At 31.4% G+C, this 10,631-nt stretch overlaps 1 protein-coding gene across 1 annotated transcript in view; it reads right to left on the bottom strand.

The window, feature by feature from the left end:
- Positions 1-10,344, bottom strand: part of LOC108686618 (band 3 anion transport protein) — a 34,242-nt gene extending 23,898 nt beyond the window's left edge. Inside the window, exon 1 of the mRNA XM_018192024.1 lies at positions 10,282-10,344. Coding sequence (XP_018047513.1) covers positions 10,282-10,344 — 63 coding nt within the window. The remainder of the gene's footprint in view (positions 1-10,281) is intronic.
- Positions 10,345-10,631: the final 287 nt, after the last annotated feature.

The following is a 10,631-nucleotide window of genomic DNA, read 5'->3' on the forward strand; positions in this document are numbered from 1 at the left end:
AGCAAAAAATCTATTGACTTGTTCGCATAACTATAATAATAAATAATAACTGTTGCCCACATTGTTCAACAGCATAATAGACTTTATACATTACACACATATGGTACGTTATGATATTATATTGGAAATATTTTGAAGTAATTATATTATGGTATAAAGTTGGAAATATTAATATCTATAATGGGAAAAATTATATTTTCGAAGTTGATAATTGATATTTTCGAAACTGATAATTGATTTTCGAAGTTTCGATTTAAAATGGATAAAATTGAACAATAATAATACTGTAATTATCAAAATTTATGACTGATTAAGAGAAAGAAAAAGATTAAAGGAATTATAATTTTGAACATATCTATTTTTTTTTGCAAAAGTCGTGTATTTATACAGTATTTTTTTCTACTTTTAAGAAAAAGATTACATCGTATGTAATCAATTACTATGCATTAGCATTATTTTATTATTAATAATAAATAAATTAATTTTGATAATTTTATTATCAATTTTATTTAAAACTGAAAATCCGCCTTGAAACTCATTTCCATTGATATTTTGCTAGTTAAGTTGAAATCTGCTTAATTCACAACTTGCGATTTTGATAATAAATAATTAGTGCAAATAAAAATGAAAAAATAAAATAATTAGAGACTATAGCTTTTGTGAATTATGGGTATTTCATAAAATGAATGAATTATGGGTATTTTTTTAAATAAATAAATAACGTTTAAATAAGACAATAAATAAAGATATATATAATTTTATTGTATTTTGTTCATCACACACACACACACACACACACACACACACACACACACACACACACACACACACACACACACACACACACACACACACACAAAACGTTACAAAAATATTTTATATTGAAAGAAATTGAATATTTCTTCTTTTTCTTTCAAAAAATATTTTCGAAAAGCATCTTGGAATTTTCGATTTTAGCGAATTAAAATTCATCAATTCTGAGTTTTGAAGCTCTCAATTTTCAACAAGGAAAATTTGAATCTCATAAATTTATTAAATTATGAAATCTAATGGATTGCTACCTTCGTTAATTTTTCAGAGTCCACACAAATAGCACCACAGAAATTTCGAACTTTTTTACATTACTATTACTGAACAACGTTCACAAAAAGCGCAAAGGAATATTTCGAGAACAGCTGGAGAAGAACAACAAGAAGAATATGGAGATTTCGCCTTCTTGGAAAAGTGTATTTAATTGTACGAATATTGTGAGAGCAAAGAAAATTGAGATGACCAGCCTTTCGAGGGATGGAATAATGCGTTCACCTGGTGCGTCGTTCGCAGAGAGCGTCGTAACCAGCGGAGAACTTTGCCTCGCGCTCGCTGCAGGAACGATTTCCCGGAGGAACCGGCGGTGGCCTCGGGCATGGCATCTCGGGCCGAGTGACAACTCGGCCGATCGGCGTTGAGAGCTGGAGGAATCCGAACTGAGAATGGAGGGTGGTCTCTGCAGGACCGTGAAGAGAGAAAGAGGAGAAAGCTGGTGGGGAACGTACGACAGTTCATGGAAGGGATGGATCGATATCATCCCCATATGCTCAATTGAGGAGTAATCCCTCCGTTCTTCTTTTTTCTCCCTTTCTCCTCTATTCCTTCTCCGTTCATTCAATTTATCAGAATTTTTAAATCAAGCTATATTTTCCATTTCTCTTCGCATAATCTAATTAACGGTCGTATACTTAAGTATACTGTTGCTGATGATTTGCATTAAATCTTGGATGAACAAAAAGATTACTATCGATTTTACAATTTCCCCAATACTTTGTTAATAACGATATTAATTTTTATATTTTTTATATTAATTTTTATATTAATTTTTATATTATTATAGTTTATAATTTAATTGATAGTAGAAGAATGGACTAAGATAGTAGAGAATTGCAGCTAACAAATGAATACCCCGTCTGACACATACTGCAATGGCACATCAAAAAGCTCTCTATTTCCATTTGATCTTCCTTAAAGAAGAAAATTATTATACTTATCCATCTCTCAGCACATCTTGAATTAAATGTGCTACAAAAAACTGCGAAGATGATTGACAAAGGCGCAACAAGTGTCAATCAGTCGTGAAATTTAGGACACACAAGGGTTTGAGTAGATCAGAGCAAAAGAAAGAAAAAAAAATTCGAGTTGAGGAAAGGGATTTCCGCAAGTAGGAAAGCGCAGTTGAATAATAGGTGATAAAAATTTTCATCTTATCAGATAAAAATTGTAAAAGAAAATCAATTATCAATATTGATGATTAATAATCGTTGTGATCGCTGAAATGACTTTTGCGAATTAATTCGTCAATATTTCATCAGTATCAGTACTACCACTATTCATATTCTGGCTGAAAGATATTAGAGATAAATGAGAACAAGCGTTTTTATCATCGACTGCATCTTCTTCTTCATTCGACATTCACTTTTCGCTTCCTGCTTCAACCGACCTTGAACTTGAACTGCAACCTCCCCAGTTTATTCCCAGTCACATATATCAGCAATGACCTTTTCTCTCAAACTGACATGGAAAATCGATAAAGAGCGTAATATTTATTTAACGTACAAGCCTAGAGGTTTCATTTTCTATCGATAATTTCTAGTTTCTTATCGATCAACTTTATCATTAACAAGATAAATACACAATTAAGGTTGAATTGTTCTACCTTTCAGCTCATTGTCTTACTCTCTTACTCTTTTTACTCCTTTGTTTATCCAATAAATAAAATTATCACATAATTTATCTGAAGATGGAACAACCGGTTCTAATCCTATATGCAAAGAAAATAAGAACATGTATTCAATATTTTTACATATTTTTATCATAATATTGCATCTTATCTTCTAGTCTGATAAAATTTTCAGCGCGCAGTTCAAAATGACTAAAAATATGGTATGTATATATGAATATATATATATGTAATTCACATTAAATTATTTAAGCACCAAAGATCCAACTTCAACTATTATGGACTTTTAATTCCTGTTTACAAATAATTATTTTTGTAAAAATATGAACCGAAATTATTTTTTTCAATAGACAAACATCTCAACTACATAACAATCAGATATATAAAATAAGTTCATAGCATTTTTAAATTAATAAAAACCGAAGAAGACTTTTAAAAATTTCTATGAAATCACAACAAAAGTGTCTAAAGTTTTTATCCTACACAAATTTGTTGTAAAATCATAAACAAAATGTTTGATACAATACAATATTAGAATATTTATATTGTGACAACACTTTTGCTGTAAAATCACAATAGATTCAAATATGTATATTTTATAATATAATAGATATAAATTTTATTAACATAAATCAAGGCTAATGAGATAATCAGGCGCAAGATCTTGAAATAAGGAAATTTATTCGTCGATAAATGATATTTTTTTTATTTTGAAAATTTCAACTCTGTAGTCCTTTTCAGCAATACAGATATAAATGCACATATTCTAAAAAATTGTACATCACAAATTGTACTCACAAATTGTCAGAAGTGAAGTGTTATAAATTCTGGTGACACAAGAAGATTAATTATTATAGAAGAAAACATTAAAGAGTAAAATGACTCACCTTTGTATAAAAAGCATATCAAGAAGCTCATAGTTATTCACAGAATTGCAATTTGTATAAAATAAAACAGATATTAAAGGAAGAAGAAAAAGTGTTAATGCTCCTGTTACGAAATTTTCATTTTAAGAATGTATATGTGTTTTATTATATTACATATTTTTATAACAGTGACTGATTCTACAATGAGTGGGTAGTGGGATTAGTCCTGAGTCTTATCGGTAAAATTGGCCAACTTATGTCAACAACTAATGTCACGCTACGTATTGTAGAGAGTGAGAATTGGGAATTGAGGATTAGAATTCAGCCAATTAAAACGAAACGGATTGAAATTAAAACTATCTGATTGATCGAATTCTAATCCTTAATTTGCAATCCTCAATCTCCAATACGTGAAACGGGCATAAGATTACCGATTTTCTTAAGATTTTCCAAATTCAACTTTGTTCCTTCCCATCGAATTAAACGACTTGATGTGCAATTAACAATTTGTAGATTAGCGAAAAATCATAGTCACCTATTTAGTGTTAAAACTAATTAAGATTTAAGATTTCTGATTCATTGTAGAATCAGTTTAACGATAATTAACAGTAGGTAAAATATATATATATATATATATATATATATATGTTAGGCGGCACGTACAGACACAACAAAGTTAATCCAAAAGAATTAATCTGCACGTGCCGTCTAATCTATACATTTTTTCGATCTATTGTTAATTACCGTTAATCACTGTTATAAAAATACGTAATAATTTTGTAATATAATAAAATACACATACTTTCTTAAAATAAAGAATTCGTAATAGGAGCATTATTTTCTTTCTTCTTCTAATCTATTTGTCTTATTCGCAAAACGATACCACATGCTGGTGATTGTTATTTTATTATATATTATATATAGGCAAAGTTGTGCACATTGCCTTGCGAATGCCTCTGACGTGTGCGTTGGAGTAGTAACTATGATAGAAGCATATTGGAACATATAATGCGAATAAACTTTTCGAGTTTTTACAACATAAATATCTTGAAATATCTTAATATTGACATAAATATTTTGAAAAAATTCTTCATAATTCCATATTTACCAAATAAATGAAATAATGAAAAACATTTAAAAATCTTATCATACGTTTCCTGCGGAAGTCGATCACATTTCATTCACGTTCGTCTAACAGTTCGACAACGTTTCATTTAAGTCCGCTGTAAGTACAGCTTAATGATGCTCCGTTTACGTTCGTTGTATAGCTTAGATACATTCCGTTTACATTCGACAAATTTTCTGTTCATGCTTACCGAAGAACACATTTAGGGTCTATTTATATTTCTTTAACGTTTAATTGATGCTTTCTTTATGTTCTGTGTTCCAATTTATGTCTCTTATGGATTTCGTTGATGTTTCTGTTACTCTTTTCTTACTTACTATACTTCTCTTACAATCAATATTTTGTTGACTGCTTTAGGTTTTATTTTCACCAGGAGTTAAATGCAAGTCCGACTTTGAACTTAATTAGAAAATGAAGGGCGATTGATCTTGAGGGAATATGCGAGAAATGGAGATGGAAAAGATGTATTTAGGACGAAAGTTACATAATCTGTAGGTATACGCGCGCGCGTGTGTGTGTGTGTGTGTGTGTGTATGTGTGTGTGCGCGCGCGCGCGCGCGCGCGTGTGTGTGTATCCAGATTCCAAACTAGAACTTTAAATCAACAATAACTACTTTGCAATAACAAGAACGACAATTGCATAATCCATATATATGAATCTTTTTTTTCTTATCCAATCAATCGCAATACCACAAGTGGTAGTTTCAATTTTTTGTCAGCTAAAAACAAATTCTGATGTAAACATGCATAAGATGCTTTGACGAGTTACACTTACCTACATAGCTTAGTTGTTCCCTTTATAAAAGAAATTTATAAATGAGACAATTATTGCGTAATCAACTGAATGATCTGCCGCAACGGTCGAAAAAAAATAGGGATCGCATCTTATGATTATCAATATTATTATGGAAAGTCATATCCCTACCTTCGGGATTGTTGCAAACATGAGAGGAATTTCTTTTACGGATATTTTATGCGCTCCAACGTAAACAGGCTACTTGTACACTGACAATGCTAGCAACGATCGAGCTATATGATTGCGAGGATACGATTGACACCGCTCTTGATAATCGAATTTGCGGCTTCCGACCTTGCGTAAGCGCTTGAATAGCACGTCAGCAAATGTTAATGTTTTAATCATCTATATGTGCAACATGAATTAGAGATTGTTACTATGCAAGAAGTATCAAGTGAAGCAAATTTCTGGAGTTCGTTAACCCATTTTTAAATAGCAGTTAATACCTAAAAAAAGAAAAGATAGAGTACAGAGCACACATCGAATCAAATTTCAGCGTATCGTCCAATTTGCGTTTCTATTAGGCGACTTCCTGCTCCGCAAGAACAAAAAGGAGGCAACACTTTGCTGTTCGATCGCTCAATCCAGGTCAGTGGGACGAAACTAATCGCGGCCTTTCACGAATCAAAAAAACAGTATCGTTCAAGAACTTACGAGATGACATTAGAGACAAATTTTGAAGACGTTTTACAAAAAACAAATCATATGCGATTGATAAAGATAGTATTGGGAAGCAACGCGTTACAAGAATGGCATTTAATTATTCTGATAACTAATTGACCAATTCAACACGAAATTTATAGTGGTTATGGTTAATCGCAACATAATTAAACATAACATTTTCTTCTTTTGAAACTCACTCTTATATGTATGTTTTCTATGCACAAATTATATTGTACAAAATAACGATAAATGATTATTTTCGTTACTGTTAAGTCCAAAAAAAAGTAATTGTGTTATCATTAACATTACAAATAAGGAATATAACATTTTCATTAGCATTATATTTATTTTTTTCAGTAACAAATTGGAAACGATTATATTTCCTTATTTATACATAAGTGAATTTTGAAAGAAGAAAATGTTATATTTGACTATGTTGCGTTTAACCACAACCATCATAACCACTGTAGATCTCGTGTTAAATTGATCAATTAATGACTAGAATAATAGAATGTTATTCTATAAAAAAAAAGAGCTACCAAATTCATTGGAAAAATAACGGAAATTATAACAACTCTTTACTTTTTGAATAATGGTGGTAACAATAAGTTACTTTTCAAATCAGTAATAATAATGAGTTATTTTTATAAAATAAGTTTACCAACTCTAGATAAAAATCAAGAATTCGCGACTAATTAGATCCTGATATACAATTATTAACGATGATCACATTCGGAGGAATAAATACATCTGGAATCAATCCGAGTTTACGCAACTGTATACATCGCGGTTATGATGGTCGCGCGTCATGTTGATGACATCCAATTGGTCTTGGTCGCTAATACGGAATTTACAACTCTCCAGCATTATAAAGAACAATAATAAGTGTACACGCACGTGCGCGCACGTGCGCGCGCGCGCGCGCGCGCACACACACACACACACACACACACACACACACACACACAGAGAGAGAGAGAGAGAGAGAGGATATTTGATAATTGTTCTAAAGGAGTTCGCGAACTAAATTGAGACGTCCTCTACCATTTTGCAATTTTCGCAATGGTTAATAAGATATCAATTATTAAAAATTGCCAAAAATTCTTCAATAATTTTTTACTGCAAGAGATGAAAACTATTTATTTTCTTCTTATAGACTTTACGAATTTTTTCAGAATTTTTCCAACTTTTTAGTACTGCATTTTTTCATTTTTATCAACATGAGAAAATATGTCCACGAACTCCATTCCACAGAACAATTATGAGACATCCTCTATTTAGTTTAGCGTGGCAACGTGGAAGTCCCGCCGGCAACTTTCCTTCTGATGTTTCGATTGAAGTCACGTGCCGCGGCGCCGTTTCGCGTTTCCAATTTGTGTCGTGCGATCCGCGTGCGCTACACACGGTGTCAAATGGTTATTGACCCGTGACCGTCAACAATCAGGCCAATCAGTCCTGTTCGAGGTCATTTTTATCTCGCCTTTACGAAACTATGTCAGAGTCGGAAGATAACTGCGATGAAATAACGTGCAATAATTCGCACACTATTTTGCAGAGCGGGTCTCTGTTCCTTTATATGTACATACAACATTTTGCATGCAAGTGCAATATGGATCATTGTAACTTAATCGAAAATTACATTTGCTTACATCCGATTTGAACAATAACACGTGTAGAAAACGTAATTAAATTTGTTTAGCTAGTCTTGTCTCACCATTATACATTTTATATTAGAATATGATAAAACCCATATCCAGCATGGATACTCTATGGAACCTCTATGGAATAGACAAGTAATGCATACCGGCGGATGTATAGTAAGTTAAAAATAGTAAGGGGATCTATCAAGTAATCAAGTTTTAAGCTTTCTTTACAAAAATTCACATATCTTGTTCACACTGCAAATGAGTTCAATTTTTGATTAGTTTCAGATCACGAGACAGAATCAACTCAATGTGCAATAAGTCATCTGGAAGTCACATTCTAAAGACGTCCAAAAGATTTGCATGTTCTAGAGAGTTTTCAGGACATCCCTCGAATAAAGTGTGCTATATGAGAAGTGAATGCATCACTTCAACATGCCGATGAAATGATCCCTATTAAATTAGTCTTTTCCACAGCTAAATTTCATACAACATATTTCAAAATTAGGTGCTCTAGAAAACTACAAAGAAACACCAAAATATATTACAGTATTTATCAAATATTATTAAATTATGAAAATCAATTATCTTCCTTGGTTTGATCTATAAAAGATAACTTATATTAAAATATTAGATTCCACCTTATTTTTAGTGACAAAATATTCCTCTGTTAATGTAATATTAAAATATTAATCACCGAATTAGATATTTGTACGGCTTAGTATTTCTAGAAATTTGAACGAAAATATCTACAGCGCGACCAGCTAACAAGAGTAAAGTTAAAAAATTAAGTGCATCTATGTTTTTAGACTTAAAATATTCTATTTTTAATATACTATATTAAGAAATAATATACTATATTAAATCATAGAATTATGTGCTCGTTCGATTTAACAACTTCAAGAACTTGATCTTGAATGTCGACCTTCCAGTTTAAGTTTCTGTTAAAGCGATTAAATCGATGCTTTAAAATCGTAATAGTATATTAAAAATAGAATATTTAAAGACTAAACATGAAGGTGCACATAATTTTTAACGCAATTTTATACTTATAAACTATAGTCGCGCGGTGACTTTTTAGTTCAAGTTCCTGCTATCCGAACGAACTAATTTTACGATTTGATCTTAATAGAGTATATTAAAAATATGGTATTTCAAATCTTAATTTTTTAACATGACTTTACTGTTCTATACTGATCGCGCTGTCGACGTTTTTACTTGAATTTCTATTAAATCAAATGAATATCTAATTCAGCGATTTAATATTTTAATATTAGATACATTAACAGAGGAGTATTTTGTCAATGAAGACAACGCGGAGTTTAATATTTTAATCTAAGTTATCTCTTATCGATCAAATTGAGAGTTGATTTTGATAATTTAATAATATAATATTTGATAAATACTGTAATTGTACATTTAGGTGTATCTTTACAGTTTATTGGAGCATCTAATTCTAATGTACTCGTTTTTTTCAATTTATGTATGTTAGATATTCGTTTTTTATATAAAGAGGTCAACTTAAATCAGATTTCGTGAATCCGCAATGTCAATTCGTAAATTCAATTTTGACCGAAATCAAAAGCAAAATTTTTTGATATATCTTACCAACACGATTATTTTCAGAAAATCGTTCGAAGATATCAAAATATGTAATTTATGTACTCTTCTAAAAATAAGATTTTATTACTATCTTATTATTCCTTAAATTATAAGGAATTTCCTATAAATTATCAGGAAATTCAAATACTAGATATGTAGCAACTTGGCGAGTAAAAAAGGATAAAGAAGGAAGAATATAGAGCTACCGTGGTTTGCAGCAATCGGCACCGATAATAACATAGTTTTTCGAATGCTTATCGGCGCATTACAATTTATACACTTTCAGTTTACTTACCGAAATTTTCTCTTAATTTCGACCGAAATTGAAATCGAAATTCTGATTTTTCACCGAAACTGACCGAAACCGAAATCAAAATTTCGGTTTTGGTCAGACCCTAACAAAGGAACTTATTCAGATATCCAATTAGTTTTGAAAAAGTAACGGTATCCTACTTCCTATTGACTAAAATGTGTGCCATTCACTCGGAAAATTTAATATTCATTAGAAAAATACGTTCAAAGTCCGCTATAAGTGGCTCCCAAAATTTAAACAACATTTTTTTCGTAACCTTCTTTTACTTTATGAGTTTTTAGTAAGAGGTAAGATACTATAACTTCTAACTGTTACTTTTTCAAAACTAATTGGACATCTGTAACTTCCCTTATAAGTGTATTCATCGCAGTAGTCGGAATATATCAATTCTTATATATAGAATATTGTTTATCGACGTATCGTTATTAAATCATCCGATACACTGTGACATAGATTACACTGGGACATACATATACAAAGCAAACCAGTTTTCCTTCGATTTATTTCCGGGGTGTTTTTCACGTTTATGCTATATATTAATTGTTCGTCAATTACTCACCGATATTCGTTTACCAAAACTAAGAAAAGAAAGCTTTCTTCTGGATCCATCTGTGTTCTCCATTCTTCACTGAGCGCGGCTTATGATACAGCTGAAGGCTATATCTTTTTCCTAGGTGCCCGGCCGATCCTGAGTCGCGACGGCGATGTCCACATGTGAAGTAATCGTTGTGATGGCAGCTCCGTTCTGTTGATTGCTGAAATATCACATCGTCACGATTATGATTAGTACAATAAAACAGAATTTAGCACTGGTAAATTTATTTGGAAGATTACAAAATATAGACTGTAGATTTCACTTAATAAAGAAAGAAGTTTGTGCGGCTGCTTGAGAAAGTAAAAAATAAAATC

This window comes from Atta colombica, unplaced genomic scaffold (assembly GCF_001594045.1).
Source record: "Atta colombica isolate Treedump-2 unplaced genomic scaffold, Acol1.0 scaffold187, whole genome shotgun sequence".
NCBI lineage: Eukaryota > Metazoa > Arthropoda > Insecta > Hymenoptera > Formicidae > Atta > Atta colombica.